The 19,932-nt window shown below is 37.7% G+C and overlaps 1 protein-coding gene across 1 annotated transcript; it reads left to right on the plus strand.

Moving 5' to 3' along the window:
• The first annotated feature begins 820 nt into the window (after window positions 1-820).
• MGST1 (microsomal glutathione S-transferase 1) lies at window positions 821-18,830 on the plus strand. Its single transcript, XM_081060216.1, has 4 exons — window positions 821-1,126; window positions 5,941-6,089; window positions 8,295-8,389; window positions 17,230-18,830. Exons 2-4 carry the CDS (start codon window positions 5,964-5,966, stop codon window positions 17,474-17,476), a joined length of 468 nt encoding a protein of 155 aa, XP_080916342.1. The 5' UTR covers window positions 821-1,126; window positions 5,941-5,963; the 3' UTR covers window positions 17,477-18,830.
• Window positions 18,831-19,932: the final 1,102 nt, after the last annotated feature.

Raw genomic sequence — 19,932 nt, forward strand, 5'->3', positions numbered from 1 at the left:
TTTCCTAGAGCGAACTGGTAACTGTTACTTTCATTTTTGGTGGAACTTAGATTTGTCCATCAAATCCAAGACAACTAGTCCTGGGGGCACCCCTTAAAACCTAAAGGAGGTAAAATTAGAACCCCTAAAACCCCCAAACCTCCAGAACAATGACAAAACAAGGAAGGATACTACACATAGTAAGTGGTAAATGTATGCGAAGTATTACCAGGAGAGAAGTAACATAGATCAAAAACATAAATCCTTAAACATGTTTAGATAAAGCTCTGGAAGCTAGACCCATACATATTGTTGTGGGTTAAGTAGCTCAGAAAAACCTCTAATCTATTGCTATTTGAATAACTATGCCTTCCTAAAACACTCCCTTAACTGTCCCTGTAAAAACCATACTAAACTGATTGTGTAATGAAGTGATCCAGTATGATCTCCTCCAATTCCATTTTGGACTCTGTACACAAGTTTAAAGAATGAGGAAGCAAGTTATCTGGGATCACAGATTTCGAAGGGTGATCTTTGCTAAATGTTTGCACTGTGTCAGTGCCAGCCTTCCCCTTGCCACAGGTGTAGGGGAAAAGTTCAAGGAACATATTTTTACCAATGACTTCTAAGCAGTTTATTTTTCCTTAGAGATTTAAATTTTTTATAAAGCTTTTAATGCTTTCAAATTTCAACATGAAGAGCTTTCTTTTTCTTTTTTTTTTTTTTTTGCATTGTTTCCAGCTGAATAAAAGGTAAGGGCATTTTCCTTGCTTTCACTCCCATAGTTAGAATGTTGGAGGATACAGAAGTCCTCTGGACAATCACTAACATCCCCGCCCCCACTGAATAGGAGAAACAGCATTTCCGGAAGGAGAGCATCTATAGGCTCCAAATAGAAGGGTTCAAATAGGGGAACCGGTAGGCGCTGGTTCATCCCGGAGAGAAATATCCGGCGGTTTTAGGGGAGGGGCCTGGCAAGGCTGGGAGTCCTGCTTTAAACTCTGGAGGGCCAATTAGGAAATTAGCCAGAGTGCGCGCGGCGCCTGACTCCCGCCCACCCGCGTGCTCTGAGAAAGTCCCCGCGGTGCTGCGATCCACGATCCACCCGCTGGACACGTCTGCTGCCTTACAGCTGCTGGGGTCCACAGTACGTGCCGGGGAGGGGATGTGGAGGGAGAGGGTTTGGAGAGGGTGGCGGGCGGAAGGGGAAAGGTTGGTGGCCGGTGCAGGCGGCAGAGGTCTCTGCCAGCCTGCAACTTTTTTGCTTTATTTAGCTGCTACCGCGTTTCCCGCAAAATAAGACCTAACCAGAAAATAAGCCCTAGCATGATTTTTCAGGATGACATCCCCTGAACTTAAGCCCTAATGCATCTTTTGGAGCAAAAATTAATATAAGACCCGGGTCTTATATTAATTTTTGCTCCAAAAGATGCATTAGGGCTGATTGTCCAGCTAGGTGTTATTTTCCGGGAAACACCGTACTCTGGGAGTTAAGGTCTCAGATGTTATTGCTATTTCGGAGGGGTAGGTGGAGAGAAGGGTGCGTGCAAGTCTTTCAAGTTCCTGTTTCCTTTGAAATAGTTCTAAGGCCTTTTGGTAGTCCAGGCGACACTTTTATTTTGTCCTGTTGCTAGTGCCTGCTTTCTCTCCAAGGGAGTGCCCTGGGACTGTAATCAAGCATTGTGTTGTGTGGCCTGGTGGAAACTTCCCCAGGTCCTCAGCTCACAGCCTTTAAGCCAGCAGGCCTGGAGTTCTCAGGGCCCTAGGCTGCTGTGAATACCAAGCTGGATACACTTTGTGCATTCCCTGTGGGCTTGCAGCCTGGGAGTTGGGGCACTTTGGGGCTTTGTCCTCTGTTGTTTCCAAAATAAGAGGACTGTGTATTGACCGGTTTGGTCATTTTTTAAAATGGCAAATCAGTCCAAATTTGAATATTGCTTTCTGTAGCAGACAAGTACAATTTTTTCTAAAGGTTTGTTTGAGAGTGGAGTTTATTAACCACTGAGGCTGGAAAAGGAAGTCAGCTCAGTCCCCTGAAAACAGCCTCACCCCACATTCCCCGGAGCCACCAGCAGTTTCCTCCCAGCACCTGGGCTCTGAAGCATAGGAGGGCAAGTCTGCAGTCACCTCAATCTTCAGGAAATTCTAGAACTTAAACAGCAACAAGGGTAGTGTTGTGTTATATTGGTTTCATAAGGTGTAAAATGCTGAATCATGAGCCTGGGGATGTGTGCCCACATTTTCTGAGTGTTTTGCAATATTGACATTGGTTATCATAAATAAAGGAACTTTGCTCTTTTGGGCCAATAGCCCATAAAGAGAAAGATTCTTCACTCAACTGTGGTACGGGTGGGGGAAGGGAAGGGAAGATAGGAATGGCATTTGACAGGAAAAGGCCTCCAGAAGACCAGAGCAGTCTCCAATTATTGTTAGCCATGAGGGTGGATAGCCCGCAAGTTCAACACTTGAGAAAACTGGGTTTCAGTCTTGGTCCCTCCACTGTGAATTTGGGTCAGATGACTCTACATCTCTGGGCCTCAGTTTCCTTATGTGTTAAGAGTAGAGACAAATATTGTTTGCTATGAGTATCATAGTTTTCCAGATCAAGTGAGATAATCTGAAAGCTTTATGAAAACACTAAAATTATATCCTCAGTACCTAGAACCATGCCAAAGTAGGAGCTATTTATTTACCAAACACTTACAGAGCACTTACCAGGTCCCAGTGCTGTTCTAAGTACTTTACACTTTGCTCATTTAACGCTGACAGATTCCTGTGAGGTAGGAAGTATTATTAACCTCATTTTACAGGGAAGGTGAGTAGGCCCCGGAGCAGTTAAATCACAGCTAGTAAGTGACAAGAGTCGAGATCCAGCTAGACTCCAGTCTAGTTAGTCTGTGCGCTCAGCACGCTGCTCTTTGTCCTCTCAAAGACAGTCACCTGCACATTAGGGGCCAGAGCCCTGCTCTCTGGTGAGACAGACTGAGGCACTCTTTTAGGCCATCCACTGATGGACAATATAAGAGGCAAACACACTGTATATTGTACTAGTTTTTTTTCTATAATTTATAACTAAATTTCATATTTTGCTCTCCCTACTTAGATTATTTCTACCTCATTCCTAGAATACCCAAATCACCTCACATTTTACTCTCTTAATTATTATTGCTACTGTACTGCTCTCTTCCCTCCTGGTGACCTTTCCTGTAAAACTTTCAGTAATTTTGTTTGGAGCACAGCACCCAGCTATGATGCAGGCTCAAGGCAACTTGCTGACAAATCAGCTTTGAAACAAACGTCTAGCCAGCATCACCTATTCCACGCTAGAAATGAGTCCTATTTCTGAATGTCTTACCTTCACTCCTCACCTGACCCTCAAATGTGCTGTGAGTGGTAGATGTTGATTGAGAGGGGCCATTCGTTCATGGGCCTTTAGGGTGTGATATCAGAGGCTCCATGTTAGCCCTTCTCCCAAAACCACATTCCTGAGGAGTTAAGCCACATTTTGGTGACTGAGAAATTCTCTGTGTGAGGTGTAATTTCAGTGTGTTGTTCACATTTAAAGGAAAAGCCTCCCATTGTCCTTTTCCTCCAACTGCTGACATTTTTATGTTCTTTTCCCACCAACAGTTCTGGAAGGCTTCCACTTGCTCTCTACACTTTCCATACCAATTTTCACTTGAGGGAAAACATTCTCAGGATTTTTATTCCATTACTAGATAAATTTCATTCTGTGAACACTAGTAGAGACCTAAAGAAACTGTTTTAATTTTAAGATTATTGTTAAATAGCAACACTTCTTACTTGATAAACTTTTCCTAATTTTTTTTTTTTTTTTAAATTAACATCCTTGATGTTTCTTCAGATCTCTGTCTAGAGCAGGGGTGTCCAAACTGCGGCCCAAGGGCCAACTGCGGCCCGCAATCCATTTTTAATTGGCCCGCAGCAAATTCCAAAAACATATTTAGTTTACTTAAATAAACCAGGTGAGGCAATACGTACTTCACCTCGAGTGAGTGGTCCGGCTGTTTGTGTATTTTACCGCATATGGCCCTTGGTAAAAAGCATAGAAAAAAGTGTGGACACCCCTGGTCAAGAGGAATAGAACTTAGGGATCCCTTTTTAAGCTAATTACATGAGCTCTGAAGGATAATGCACCTTATTCATGACTTTCACCCCCTCAGTACTAGAAAAAGCGCAGATACAGTAAATGTTACTGGAAGTGTAATCTTGTACATAAACTTATTGAACATACTGTGTTTTCAAGACTACTGACTTGTGGGGGGTGATTTAATTTGTTGTATGTTTTTTTGTTTTGTTTTTTAAACTAGGATACATCACTTCTGTTCGCCTATATTGAAGGAGTATATTTTTGGCTTACCCTTTGAAACGGATTACTTAGGAAGCTTTGGTTTCTTTATTTGCAAAATGGGAATAATAGTACCCACATTGTAGTGTAATTAGAAGACAAAGAAGATAACAGCTGTAGGGGTCCCAGCAGTGCCAGCTGCAGAGTACGCATATAGTCAGTGGTAGTCAAATCAGAATTAAGCAGTTTTCAGTCTCGTGAAGGAGACAGTGCAGTATAGTTAGTGTAGGAGATATGAGGTCAGCGATGTGGGTTTGTGTCCCAGCTTCGCTGCTTAACATCTCTAATTCCCATTTTCTTCATCTGTAAAATTGACCTAGTTATGAGGATTATGACATAGTGACAAAGATTATGTAAGGTAACGCATATAAAGTATATGGCATAGTTGGACATGCAGTCAATTCTTATAAAATTAAATATTTATGCATGTGTGTAGTTTATATCATTTCAACAGCAGCACATAGACAGCTACATGACCAGTAACACAGTATAGAAAGATTTGTAGGTTTATAGATTATTGGTAGATGGATAGAATGATAAGAATTTGATAGGTGTTGGCCTAATATGGTTGCATGCAGGGGTTGAGTTTTAAAGGCACGGATGAACATTGTCTGGAAGAGGTAACACTCCACCCTAAGTAGGTTAAATAGCATTTAAGTTTGGGTATGAGAAGAGATGTGTGTTTATGTGGAAGAGACAGAAGGAGCAGAAAGCAGAGCTGACAATAGAACAAGAAGGGGTTAAAAAGCATGATTACCAGATAGAGTTTAAATGTTAAGCTTTACCCTAAATTCCTACCCACCTTGACTTCAGAATCACTAGTGTGCCTTAGCTTTCCCCCTGCACATTCCTCATGGTACGTCCAACTCTGGACTAAGATAGTTACATTCAATTTCCTCTTGGCAGCTTTTAGATGGAAGTGGATCTGGCATATGAAGTAACCTAAAGGATTGTGTAAAGCTAATCCTCCTTCCCTTATTCCTTCTATGAGAGTACCATAAACGCCAAATTTTCACCTTGCATTTGCAAGCCTGTGATTTCATGTTTCCATTGTCCCACTTCATCTTCACTTGTGTCGGTATTTATGGCCATCATGATCATGGTGGTCGTCATGATCATGGTAAGGCTATAATAAACTTTTTCATGGGCCAAGTGCTGTGCTAAGTATATTCCATATGTTGTCTCAAATACTGACAGCAACACAATAAATGAGGAGCTATTACTAGTCCCAGGGTTACAAGTAACTCTGGTTACTTGTGTCCAATTTGTGGTTCATCTTGATGTAAAAATATGATTTTAGTTTATCTTTACAGCATTTTTCCTATTTATTTTTGCTGGTAATGCCCCCTGAATTTCCATTTTCCTTCTACTCGTTTGATGTCTTCAAGCTTAACGACATAGAACTAGAAATAAAACATAATACAGTTTATTTTGAAATTTTAGAAAACTAAATGATTATTTCATCGGCAAATAACCCAAGATATTTTAAAGAACAGTATGGTTAATGCTGCAATATAAGCACACCACTGACCATCAAGTTATTTGGGGTATTTATGCCTGCTTTTTCTTATCTTGTCTATAATCTTTTTAAGATCCCAGATCAAAATTGAAAAAAATGGTTGACCTCACCCAACTAATGGAAAATGAAGTACTGATGGCCTTTGCCTCCTATACAACGATTGTTCTTTCAAAAATGATGTTAATGAGTACTACAACTGCATTCTATAGATTGACAAGAAAGGTAAGACTAAGGAAATCTTTTATGAGTGGAAATTCTGAAAAGCAATTTTCTTAATTTCTTTTTTTTTTGTTTTTGTGAAGTCCAGTGGCACATTGTTGGATGCTGCAAATGAAATATGCAGTCATTTGGTATATTTATGGAACAGTAGCTTCCCCCCAGAAACTAGTAAATGTTTTTGTTTTTTTTTTTAATTGCGGATTTTACCTTTTGTCATGCTGCTTAGCATATGAGATTTGTGGAGTATCAAAGTTTTTCAAGGAAAGCTTGTTATTTTGAAGTTAATTTATCAACTAGAGTTTAGAAAATAGTTATTTTCCAGACAGTTAAGTGGTGTTTTCTGCTCTATTACAGGTCAAGGATATGCCTTTGGGGACAAAATTAAAAAGTTCCTATTCCCATAGTAGAGCTCCTTATGAGACAAAGCATTTGAATTTTGTATATTTCTGAATTCTGAAGTGGATGATATTGCTACCCAGCCTTATACAAATGATTAAAAAAAAAAACACACAAAAAAAACTAGAGGCATGGGGAAGGTGGTAGAAAGATTTTGGAGCACATAGCCTGTATTCAAATAGTGTTTATGGCACAGTGAGGGGAGTTGAGCAAAGCTACCTTGACAAAGTGAAACGATTTTCATTGGTGTTTTTTCTGTGCCTATTCAGCAACTTCTTCCTGAAAACCACCTATTTCTCTCTTCCTGCCTGTCCTGAGTTATTGTCCTCCAGAACCTTGATTTTATCTACAGGTCACATTCTACCCTAAGGTATTTCCTTGATACCCTCTTGAGGTGGTGTATTTCCTTTCCCCAAAATATTTGCATTTTAATGGGGCCACATACCCATGTGTTAAAATCACTACTGCAGCAAGGTATTAGAGCAGCAGGCTATAAAGTGGCTGCCTACCACCAGGTCCACAATGTTCTCCAAAAATATAGTGGCACCTAAGATAGCAGAAATGTACCGTCTTACCAGACAAGGAAAAAGGAATTCAAATTTGTGGAGTCCCAGTGATGTGTACTGGGAGCCATGATGCTCTTTATATGAACCAGATCATGGAATAATTTCACATCGTTGTTAGCATTATTGTGTGAGGTCATCACTAATCTGCTCCTTTTATAGCTGAGGAACTGGAAGTCCGAGGAGTAAAGTAGCTTTCCCACGGTTTCACATTGCTAAAGGGAGAGGCTGAGATTCCAGCTCATGTTTGTTTAAACTCAAATCTCATGCACTCTCCATTGTAATGCATTTATTTATTCTAAATATACATTTATTGGCAATCTAGTGTGTGATAGACATTTATTTAGGAACAAGACAGACAGATCTGACCTCAGAGCTGATACTGTATTACCTTCCTGCCCATCAGTTCTCCTCAACATTTTTATATAGAATAAATACTCATATCATATTAAGAAAAATGTTGTAATATTTATGAGATTTCTGAGCTTATATTAAGGCTAATTTTGTAGTTCACATTTTTGTTTATTAATTGATTATAAATTATTAAGCCATGGAACATACTTAAATATTTTTTAAGTGCGCCTTTCAAGTTTCAACGGATGGGGAAATGATTTCAAACAGCATATAAATCACAGAGAGGAATACATGAACATATGCCCTAGAATGTGTACTTGGCATTTATAGGAATGTAATTCAACTTCTTATATTTCACCATATCATTCAACCCGAAGTTGTAGTTTATTCAGAAAAAGAGAAGAGGTCTACAGATCCTAACAGTACAAAATAAAATTCCTGCCCCTCACTCTTTTATGCTTCTGATATTCTTAGCAAGTAAACTTATGACTTTCAGATGAGCCAATCAGTTGGAAATGTTGGTATCCCTGAGTAGAGGTTACCTGAATAGCTATGAAGAAATGCCAGTTCACCATAATAAAAGTCAGTGACGACTTAGAATTATGACCTCTTTTCCATTTTCCTTCCTTTTCACTATTTTTATAAATTGGTTTTTATTTAGATTCTTATTAATGCTTGTCTTTTAAAAAACATGTTGCACTGTTAATAAAAATTCAGATTTAAACTATAAATGCTCTCCCCTCCCCACGTTTGATGTATTACTCCGATTTTTTTTTTCCCATAAAGGCCATCCTGGATGCCTGTATTTCTTCTGTTCAAATGGACATATAATAATTTAGATAGAATACCCTGATGTAATTTGGTATTTCAAAACTTTTCTTGGTATTTGGACTAGGTTTTTGCCAACCCAGAAGACTGTGCAAGCTTTGGCAAAGGAGAAAATGCCAAGAAGTATCTTCGGATAGATGACAGAGTGGAACGTGTACGAAGGTAAACCCGTGGTCTCCTGAAATTACTTACTTGTATCAAAGAATTTTGGTCAAGATGTTCTAGTGTTCAATAGTTCTATTGAAGAACAAGGAAGAAATGTCAGTCATCTTATCTAGTCCATATGATAATTACAGAAAATTAGGGGTCTAGAAGTCTCTAACCATCACTGCAGTTGCACATACTGCCAATTTTGCTATACTTTTATATGCATCTTGTTGGGGTTAATGACTTTGTTTTGTGTAGGGATATATCAAAACTAATGACAGGTAGGAGATAGGATGAGAATGGTAGATTCTTTCAATTTTGTCATCTTTCTCCAGAGGGTGAGACTGTCAACTTTGTGTAAAAAGATGAAGAGCTAGGTATTTTTGCATAAGGCTGAAAATACGGATGTGAGAAGTCTTTCTCTCCCCTGTCTGTCTCTGTCTCTCTCTCCGTTATGTTTAATGTATTGAGAATTCATTGAACAATGAAACGTAATGAGCCAAGATATCATCCACACAGCTTTCTAACAATACAATTAATATACTTATTTTAAAAGCACATTGAATTTTATTCTGGAGTTATATTTCTTAATTCTTGTCATAAAAGTAAGGCAAATTGCAAAATTTCTTTTCAGCTTTACTAAGGTATAATTGACAAACAAAACTGTAAGACATTTAAAGTGTACAACATCATGATTTAATATAAATATCCTTTGTAAAAGGATTCTCCCATCATGTTAATTTACACATCCATCACCTCACATATTTACCCCCCATTTTTTTGGGGGGGGGATGTGTGAAAACATTTAAGTTCTACTTTCTCAGCAAATTTCAGTTATTCAATACAGTGTTATCAACTATAGCCACCAAGTTATACATTAGATACTCAGACTTCATTCATCTTATAACTGAAACATTGTACCCTTTTACCAAACTCCCCGTATTTCCCCCACTTCCCAGCCTCTGGCAACCACTTTTCTGCTCTCTATTTCTGTAAGTTTGACTTTTTTTCTTTAGATTTCCCCATATAAATGATACCATATAATATTTGTCTGTCTGGTTTGTTTCACTTAGCATAATGCCCTCCAGGTTTATCTACGTTGTGAATGACTGGATTTCCTTTTTTAAGGCTGAATAATATTTTACTGCATGTATTTACTACATTTTCTTTATCCATTCATCTATTGGCGGGCACGAGTTCTTTCAATAACTTGGCCATTATGAATAATGCTGCAGTGAACATGGGGATACACAAATCTCTTCAATGCTTTGTTTTTCTTTGGTTATGTGTACAGAAGTGGGATTGATGGATGATGTGGTAGTTCTATTTTTAATTTCTTGAAAAACCTCTATGCTGTTTTCCAGAGTGGCTGTACCAGGTTACATTCCCAAAAACAGTGTACATACAGGTGTTCCGTTTTCTCTATATCCTTGCCAGCGTTTGTTATATTTTTTTTCGTTTTTTGATAATAACCATCCTAACATAGGTGATAGCTCATTGCAGGTTTTTTTTTTTAATAATTGTTTTACTTTTCAATTACAGTTGATATACAATAGTATATTAGTTTCAGGTGTATAACAATGATTAGACATTTGTATAACTTACGAAGTGATCACCCCAATAAATCTAGTACCCATCTGATACCATATATAGTTATTACAATATTACTGACTATGTTCCTTATGCAGTTTTGATTTGCATTTCCTTGATGATTAGCAGTGTTGAGCACCTTTTCGTGTCCCTGTTGGCCATTTGTATGTCTTCTTTGAAAAAATGTCTGTCGGCTCCTTTCCCATTTTTTATTTGGGTTATTTTTTATCTATTGAATTGTATAAGTTCCTTGTGTATATTGGATATTAACCCCTTATCAGATATGTGGTTTACAAATATTTTTCCCCATTACATAGGTTGTCTTTCCATTTTGTTGATGATTTTCTTTGCTAAGCAGAGGTTTTTTTTTAGTGTGATACAGTCCCACTTGTGATTTTGTTGTGTTTGTTTTGTTTTTCCCTTTGCTTTTGGTATCAAACCCAAAACCTCAGTGCCAAGACCCATGTCAAGGAGGTTATCCTCTATGCTTTCTTCTAGGAGCTTTTACGTTGCAGGTCTTACATGCAAGTCTTTAATCCATTTTGATATGATTGTTATGTACAGTGCAAGATAAGGTCCAGTTTCATTCTTTTACCTTTGGAAATCCAGTTTTTCCAACAGAATTTATTGAATGGAAGCCCTGTTGCCTATCCGAGTCAGGTGTTCCAGGGACCTGTCCCTTGTGCTGCAGCTATAAAAGCCGAGGCACAGATGTTTCCACAAGCTCCCTCCAGGAAGATGCTGGTGACTTGGAGCAGGCTAAAGGGTAAAGGCAGGGGAGGTGTCTGCTGCCTTTCCTGTTGCTGGGAAGGATCAAAGCCATCCCTTAGGTGAGTGTTAAATTGGAAGCCTCACCCTCTGGTAGCAGCTTTTAAAGTATGCAGCTGGATTCCTTTCAGAAAAATACAGGGAAATGGGCATTTTTATCTCTTCCCTCTGTGCTTAGCTCCAGGGGATAGCCAGTTAAGAACTCCTTCTTTGTTTGCTGTGGTCTGGTGAGGGTGAGGTGGGACTCACGAAGAGAAGCACCTTGGCTATCAGAGCCAGGCCATCTGGGAACCCATGTTTCAGGTGGTAGTGAAAGAGCCGGCCACAGACCTGTGTATAAGCTCTTTCCTGGGGAATACAGGATATTTGGAATGGGCTACAGGGAAATGGCAGGGACATGTGAGCGAGCTTCCCCAGTCTCTGGGGAGGATTGCAGCCAAGCCATAGATGTGTGCTAAATTATAAACCTGACCCTCAGGCAGCAGCTTTCAAAGTCTGTAGATGGAACTTGTTTAGGAAAAGCCTGGGAGATGGGCAGTTTTGCCTGCTCCCTCTGCTCTGAGTCCTAGGGGGAAAGATGTAGAAAGTGCTAGTATCTTTATATGCCCATTAACAGTGCTCCTTTGTTTACTGTTGACTTGTGAATCTCATGGCTTTCACAGCTAGATGCTTTGGGGGCAGGGAGTGGGAGTTTTAAAATCTGGAGTGCTGAATGTGGGGTGCAAACCCTTTACTTCTTAGGAAGAAACTGGTGTTCCCTCCCAATTAATTGTATGGTGCTGTACCAGGGGTGAGGTTTATGATAAGAGTGTATCTCAGCCTTTCCTACCCATTTCGATGTGGGTATTTTTTTTTTTTCATTCTCTCAGTGTGTAGGAGGTGCTCCTCTTGTTTCTGGATTTATTCAGAGTTAATTGCTCCATGTGTAGCTGTACATTTACTATCTCTCTGTGAAGAAGGCCATTCAGAAGCCTCCTCTGTTGCCGTCTTGGTTGACCTCTCTTCAAATTCTTATATTGAGATTGCATTGCCAGTCTATTAGTCACCTTTCTCTAGCATATGAAACATAAAAGTTATGTACCATCTTCTCATTTAGTATTTTCTGATACTCATCCAAACTGGTATAATTTTAGACACATTTCAAGGAACAGATAAAATTATATAAAATTAAAGAAACAGTGAAGAGTTTTTCTAGTTGTCCTGAAATGTACAGATACTTAGTTTTGTGGTGCAGAGTTACGATAGGGAACATAATGAGTATATTTGACTAACTTTCTTAGTTGGGTGAGTATGAATAGAAAGTGAAATGGAGATTGAGGAAAATGAGCTTTACTTCTGTAATTCAGCTGTCAGCTGGAGTCTGTTGTGCCTTTAGGGTCTAGGTCATATTTGCATGATCCCTTTTTCAATTCCCTGTGAACAGGTCTGAAGCCCCTCCCAAAATTTCTGCAGATTCCCTTGTGGTATGTATTCTCAAGATTAACTCTCAATCTGGGTTCCTGCATTTGTGCATGCTTCCATTTTCTGCAGTATGTTAGGCTGACGTAGACTTGTCCCTTTTCTCAACTCTCTCAACAAATTAACTGAAAAAATGTGGGTAAAAATAGACTTGAATAAATTGAGGTGCAGAAGAATTTACACTATGGCAACCCAAACATTTCAAGTTGTGTGTTAGACTTTTGTGCTCTAACAGTGTCCTTCAGCATTCACTCCCTGGGAAGTTGCCCTGTACCTTCCTCACCTCAAGTAATGCCCAGCATTATACCACTTTGTGGGCTCATTACCAAACTCAAGTTCAGGTCTTGCCGATCGTGAGCCAATGATGACAGACAAGAGTTGGTGGAAAGAAAAGTGGGTTTAATCAAAATGCCGGCATTCCAGGAAGATGGCAGACTATCATCACAAAGACCACCTTCCCTGGACCTAGAATGGTCAAGAAGTTTTATAGGTACACAAGAAGTAGCAGAACAAAGGAAAGGGAGAGTTAGTCATGTGATTCCATAGTGCTGACATCCAGGAGAACGTCTCCTGGTGTCTAGTTTGTCTGGTGATGGTCCGGTCTTAGAGGTGACTCATATGTCATCTGACTGAAAATTGCAGTCCAGAATCGCAGGCTGGTTGTAGGCATCCAGATGTCTAAAGGCTGAATCAGTTTCTTTTAAATCAGCCTTCTGGCAATTAATCAGATTAACAAGGCATGTATGCACATAGCCGCAAGAAAACAAAGTTTTTGAATCAGGTGGGCAGGAAAGGAAACAAGAAAAATAAACTGAATTGCTAAATCTTGAAAAGTGCACCATCATCCTTACAGGCTTTTCTGTCCCTTGTACTCTTCCACCCTTCCAGTATTAAAATTAAATTCAGACGTTTCACTCTTACACAAAACAGTTTAACCCCAAGTTATTTATTAACCAAGACTGTTTTTCTTCTAAGAGGAAGTCTGTGCTAGATAGAATAAAATTTTAACTTCCATGTCACTTAGTGTTATATTTGTTAATTTGGCATTCCTACTGAGTAAATTGGCCAGTGTTTGAAAATTCATTGTGCCAAGAATATGGATCTAAAATAGTGTGAGGCCATAGAATCAATTTGAAAATTGCAAACTTTATCAGAGAAAAAATTATGTGTTTTGGTGAAAAACAGTAAAAATCAGGAAAGGCTAGTAAAGCTTTGTGAAATTATAAAATCCGTTCAAGGGACATTAATCATTTAAAGCTTTGTCTTTCCTTTTTATGCATTCTATCTAGAGCAGACAATCACATACTTGATGCTTATCATGGCCCTATACTCATAACGTTGCCCAGGACTTGAAAGTGATAACAATTAGATCCTCAGTGACATTAGTAAGATTGAAAGGAAGATCCAAGTAAGTCTTGTGCTTAACCAAAGATATTTTATTTGGGAATGTAAAATTCTTCCTCACTCTCCCTTTCCAACCCCTACTTCAACCCCCATTCCCAAAAGATTGTACTTATAGAGGAAAATTCCATTTTCTAAGCTGATCTTCTAGGCAGGTTGTGAAAAACAAATAAATTTTAGTGAAATAATTGACTGTAGTTGTGAAATGAGTCAGGGTGCTTGAGGAGGTGCAGCAAGTGTGCACAGCACCCCCGGTGACCAGACACTGGCTTTTCAGTATCAAGAGGAGAGAATCTAAGAAAAAAAGGTGTCCAGTTTCCAGCTGATACTTTTGAGATATTATTGGTCCTATAAAATGTTAATAACAACACACTTTTGGAGACAGTTTTCAGGGAAAGAGTTTTCAATATATTCCCTTTCCATTTTTAATCTAGACATTTATTATTATTGTTAATATTATTATTACTTCAACATGTAATTGTAAAGCTGTCCTATTAGCATATTCCAATGGCAGAGACTGAATGGGACTACAAATGAAGTAAAAGGTATGCTTTCAGGTATGAAGTATTGAGAAAATTAATACACACACATATACATATGAAACAATTAATTAAAAACGTAAAGTAATATGCGTTGAAATATCAAGATAAGTGGCCTAAAGTAATTTATTTATGTTCTGGACAGAGAGAAATCAGTGGTGATTAGAAAACATTTTACATACACATTTATTTAATTCTATCTCACCTTGTTTCTGGAAAGAATTCAAGACCATATACGTTAAATAGAGCAAGATAAAAAGCAAATTGTAAGGTAATCAGGGCAGCTGGAGAAATCAAGGGAATCATTTAAAAGAAGAAAAGAAAGCTTGGGTTTGGTGTTTAGAGAAAGGAGAGACATTCAGAATATATTACCTTCAAAGGCTGAGAATACCCCTTTCCTAAGAGTGTTCAATGGGGATTCTCGCTGGGGATTCTGTCAAGGGCCTGATGAAGCATGGGCTAGGAGTTGAAATAGATGACTTCCCTTCTGGCCCCAATGCATAAACACAAAGCATTTACTGAGAAATTACTGTGTGTGTCACTGTTACTTCTTCCATTGGGATGATATGAAAGAACTTTAAGCATGAGTTCCTGCCCTTGAAGACTTTATAACTTTTTCCCTGAAAATAAGACCAACATGCATGTAATAAACATAGAATAATATAAAGCAGTTTTCCATTAGATGTGAAGTTGTGTGGTATGAGGTTTAAGTTCCTAGGGTATTTTAGGAATGTTTCGTGAAAGAAGAATGTGAAGGATACTAGGATTTAGAAAAAGGAAGAGATCATGTCAGTTTGGGAAAATTTCTTTGTGGGAATTTGGGTACACAGCTGTATGCTGAGCGTGAAGAGCTGTGGCTGAGATAAGGGAGTCAGGAAAAGTGGGGTTAGTAGTTGGCCACACCTTGGCAATTCTCAGATTATATAGCAACTCTGGTCCAGGTCCAGTTGACACCGAGATCCAAGAGGTTCTAATCTGAGAGGGGAAGGTAATGGCAGGATTGTCATGAGCGCAGAGCAGGGCTGGTGGGAAGGTCAGCCAGTGATACCAAGGGACATGTGCCCAAAGAAAGGAAAATGGGAACACCAGTCATGGGGTGGGGGCATAGACCCAGGTAGAAAGTGGTCACACATAAAGACTGATGTACACCTGGTAATAGATTTGGTAGCCATCTGGAAATGACACAAAAGTGAAGGAAGATGCCACTCTAGGATGAGTTCTGTCATTGGAGCAGAGAAAAGGTGACAGTGGAAGAGTGATAGTGAACCTCCCGCAAGTCCTCCCTGGGAGAGCTGGGTAAGTGTATGCCCAAGGCAGGGTCTGAAAAGTACAGAGTATAAAATGGCATAAATTAGCAAAACATATGCGTTTCTGTTGAAAACAGGCCTTACCAGGACAATCAGGAGTGTTATCTGTGAGACTCTTTTGAGGATAGGAAGAGAGAATGGAAGAAGAGAAATAAGACAGAGAGACAGAGGCCAGAAAAAATGACAAGGCCAGTCAGGTCAATGGAAGCCTTGCCCCTGATCTTCCTTCTCTCTATCGCCATTGAAGCTTGTTACCCCTCATTGTCCTTGACTTTCTTCCCTGTTTTAAAACTGCATTCTGTTTGCCAATCACTTAATACAAGCTTAAAAGTGCATCGTTTTCCTTTTCCACAGGGTGTTCCTTTTAAAGTTTCTTCCCCAACTTTGAAATATCTGTCCTTTTAAAATGTTGTAAAGGAGAAAACTAACACACCTAAGATTGGAGGTGAAACTATGTCTGTGGCCCAGCAGGAGAGTTCAGAGGACGCAAACAAATATCCTTGGTGTAATTGGTGAAATAGGCTCTTCTTTGTATTTCGAGTTGTATTTCTGTCCTTTCTTGCCCACCTTACACTCAGTAGCTCTTGGGTTGTTCCTTGAAAGAGCAGACCTGAACATTCATTTCTTTCTGTTTTAGCTTTTATTCAGGAATAGGGAGTTCTTTATTTAAATCTATCAAAACCATTACTTATCTAGGTTACTATCACCTTCTTCAGACCTTTGTGTTGTCTTCATCTCTGTCAGGAAACTTTAGAGATAATCTATGGAAAATAGGAGAAAGGAAAGGAAGGAAAGATAGCAGAGATCACTGAGCACACAGTATGCCATAATTATATAATTTTCTGCTAGAAGAAAAGAGAGTAACAGGAAACAAGTGTTTTTCATTTTGAAATATGTATCGATATCTGATAAACACTATCAAAATCTCAATTTCTACTTTAGATTCTAAAGCAATTTTTAATTCAGGAGACTTAAAGAGGAACATCAGATTTTAAAATTAAGCTCTTTAAAAAATATCATATCACTAATAGATGTGCCTTGTATTCACACTCTTAACCAGAGAAGCCAAGTTCCCATGAATTGGATGAAAACTTGTGGCTAAACCATGCTTTGTGTTTTCTTCTAGTTGTGATATAAAGATAAAATTTAAGAAACATATCTTTCTATTGTCTGTCATTTTTGTGTATAGTTTCTACTTTGCTCCTTTACTTAGCTAATTTCTTTTAGCTAATTTCAGGATATTTAAAAGACTAGTTACATATTCTGTTATTTGGATGTTGAAAGCATGAGATTCTTGATATTAAGTTGGTAAATTAATTCTTAGCAACCTGTGGTTTGGGTAAATGAGCAAGAATTGTCCCAGTAACCATATTGCAGACTAGTAGAAGTGAGAGAGGAATCTTAAAAAAGATCATAACCAAAAGGATTTTCTTCCTTTTATAAGAAGAATGTTGACTTGCTATTGTATGAACCCTGGAAGAAAAAGTATTTCATATCTACAGAAATGAAGTGAGTTTTATTTTATAGATGCAGTTTTAATATTCTTGAAAGTTCAAATGCCTTCTCTATGTTGAAATGCACTGAAAATAAAAGGAAGCGAAAATAAGAAGACAGTCTAAATAAAAGCCAAGGGGGTAAGGAAATAAGGCAATTTTAGAGAAATAAAATGAGTCTTTATATTTTTAAGATCCATTAAAACTTATATTAATATTTAGTTTTAGGAGATAGGGAAAAATGAATATATTTCTGCTCATTTAAAAATTAGTGTTTTACTAGTGCTCTTTTCCCACAGGGCCCATCTGAATGACCTTGAAAATATTGTACCATTTCTTGGTATTGGCCTTCTGTATTCCTTAAGTGGTCCAGACCTCTCTACAGCCATCCTGCACTTCAGACTCTTTGTCGGAGCACGGATCTACCACACCATTGCATATTTGCTACCTCTTCCCCAGCCTAATCGCGCTTTGGCTTTTTTTGTTGGATACGGAGTTACTTTTTCAATGGCTTACAGGTTGCTGAAGAGTAGATTGTACCTTTAAGGAGAATCATACAACTCAATTATCCAATTATTTTCTAATAATTCTGTACTTCCAATTTATAATGAATACTTTTTAAGATTTTAAGTGGGAAGGAACAGAGAAATTAAGATGGGGAAAACCATCACTGGTATCTTTCATTCTCGTTATATTTCCATTAGAAAGATAACATAATTTTTAAGTCTTTCATCTTATTCTTAAAGTAATTTGTTGTAAATTTTGATTATAATTTGTAACATTCAACATTTCATATTTTAAATCACAAAGTGAGTGTACGTATGAGAAACCTATATTTTAATACTGCTGAAATGGGCATATGAAATAAAGAATTTGAAGAATAATTTTATTTGGTTTTCTTTTTCCCAACTTGTATTTTCCAAAATTTCCAACCTATGGAAAGGTGGAAAAGTAGTACAATGAACTTTTATACGCGTATGTGTTTCACCTAGATTTAACAATTGTTAACATTTTGCCATATTTGCTTTTTAGCTCTATCATTCATTCAGTGTTTTTTCTGAACAATTTTGAAGGTAAGTTGCAGATATCAGTATACTCCACTCTGAAATACTTCAACATGTGTCCTGTATGAACAAGACAATCTCTAAAAAACCACAAACCATTATCACCCTCAAGAAATTTAACATTAATACAATAATATTATTTACTATATCTCATTCATATTTAAATTTCCCCGATTTTCTTAATGTCCTTTATAACTACTTTATTTTTGATCCAGGAATCAAACAAGCACAACACAAGCATTTTGTTACCAATCCTATCTAATTTTCAATAAAGTCCGAGTTTTTTAAATTTTGTGTGTGTGTGTGTGTGTGTGTGTGTGTGTGTGTGTCTTTTATGACTTGCACATATTTTGAGGAGTATAGGCTAGTTGTTTTACAGAATTACCCTTAATCTGGTTTTGTTTTGTCTACTATTTTCTCATTCTTAGATTTAGATTAAACATTTTGAGTGATGTTGTATCTTTCACATTACAACATATCAATAGGCATATGATGTCAATTTTTCCCATTATTGGTGATGTTAAATTTGATCAATTTAGTAAGGTAGTATCAACCAGCTTTATCCATTGTAAAGGTATCTTTTTATCTTTGTAATCATATGTGGGGTGATAAATTGAGATTGCAAATCCTGTTCTACAAACTTTCACCTAATGGATATAGCAACCAATGATGCTCAGTTGGTTTCTATATAAAAATATAAATATATAAACATAAAATTCATAAAATACATATAAATATACAAAGTATAAACACATGTAAATCCACACAAATTTAGCTAGTGTTATCTTAAATGGAATTATGTAGACTTAAGCCTTTATAATAAAGGATTAACTTTTAAAATATCAATATGTTTTGTACTTGCGATCCAATTTAAATTATTAGTTTTCCTTTCTATCTCTTGATTGGTCTTAGTTTTAAATACATGTTTCTTAAATAGTGCTTAATTGTTCATTTAGGTTTACCTCAGAAGACAGAAGTCTTTGTGTAATATTTTAGGTTTTATAATTTAAGCAGCGCTTAAGTCCATAAGCAAAACCTTTTGAACAATTGACTATGGAAAATTCTGTACAAACTTTTTTTTCACATCTTTTCCTTATGTTAAAAGCAGCTTTGCATATCATGGATGTTGGCTTCAGGGAGGCTTTGTGGTGTAATTAATGGAAAAGACCATGGGCTCGGAAGCGAAAACTTCAAAATTCAAGGATTGGGTATGCCTGCATAAACAAACTGTCTCTCTCACTCTATGTCTCTCTCACTCTATTTCTCCCCCCCGACCCCCCCCCCCACTATCTGGATTTGGATTTGGGCAACCTATTTACCCTGTCTGATCTATTAGTTTTCCTTAAACTTTTTGTGAGATATTTTTGAAGGTCAAATGATCTCTATATGTGTGAAGCACATGAACAGTACTTTCTAAACAATGTGTTTTCCATGTATAAATTGTTTGAATAATCTATGTCATAAAGATTAAGATGGCTGAGCTTTTCCTAGCTTCATGTGAGGTATTTATTGAACAATTGTCACTTCTCATTGTTTTCTTTAAATTTCTTCTTCCCTGGTAATGCTTCTCAGAGTAGTAGCAGCGTGGATTGTGGTTATTGTAACAGTTATCCATTCAGCTACTAATATTATTAGATATGCATTACTAAAAAACAGACATTTAAATTTTATATTCTCAGAGGTATAAAAACTATGTATATGTGTAGAACACATATAAGGAAAAATAAAGTCTAGAGATTATCTATTTCAATTTCTAACTTTGATAAATAGCTGTACAAACAATTTTTAAATGGTTGTGAACTGTTTTCACTCATAAGGGAAGCTCTCGATGTTGGGGGATTTGTTCACTAATCTTTTAATGGAAGAGGGTGGACGAAGGGGAAGCGTATTTACCGTTCAGGTCTCTCCTGCACCACGGAGTCCCCACCTGACCACGTG

The sequence above is a fragment of the Rhinolophus hipposideros genome, assembly GCF_964194185.1.
Source record: "Rhinolophus hipposideros genome assembly, chromosome: 9".
NCBI lineage: Eukaryota > Metazoa > Chordata > Mammalia > Chiroptera > Rhinolophidae > Rhinolophus > Rhinolophus hipposideros.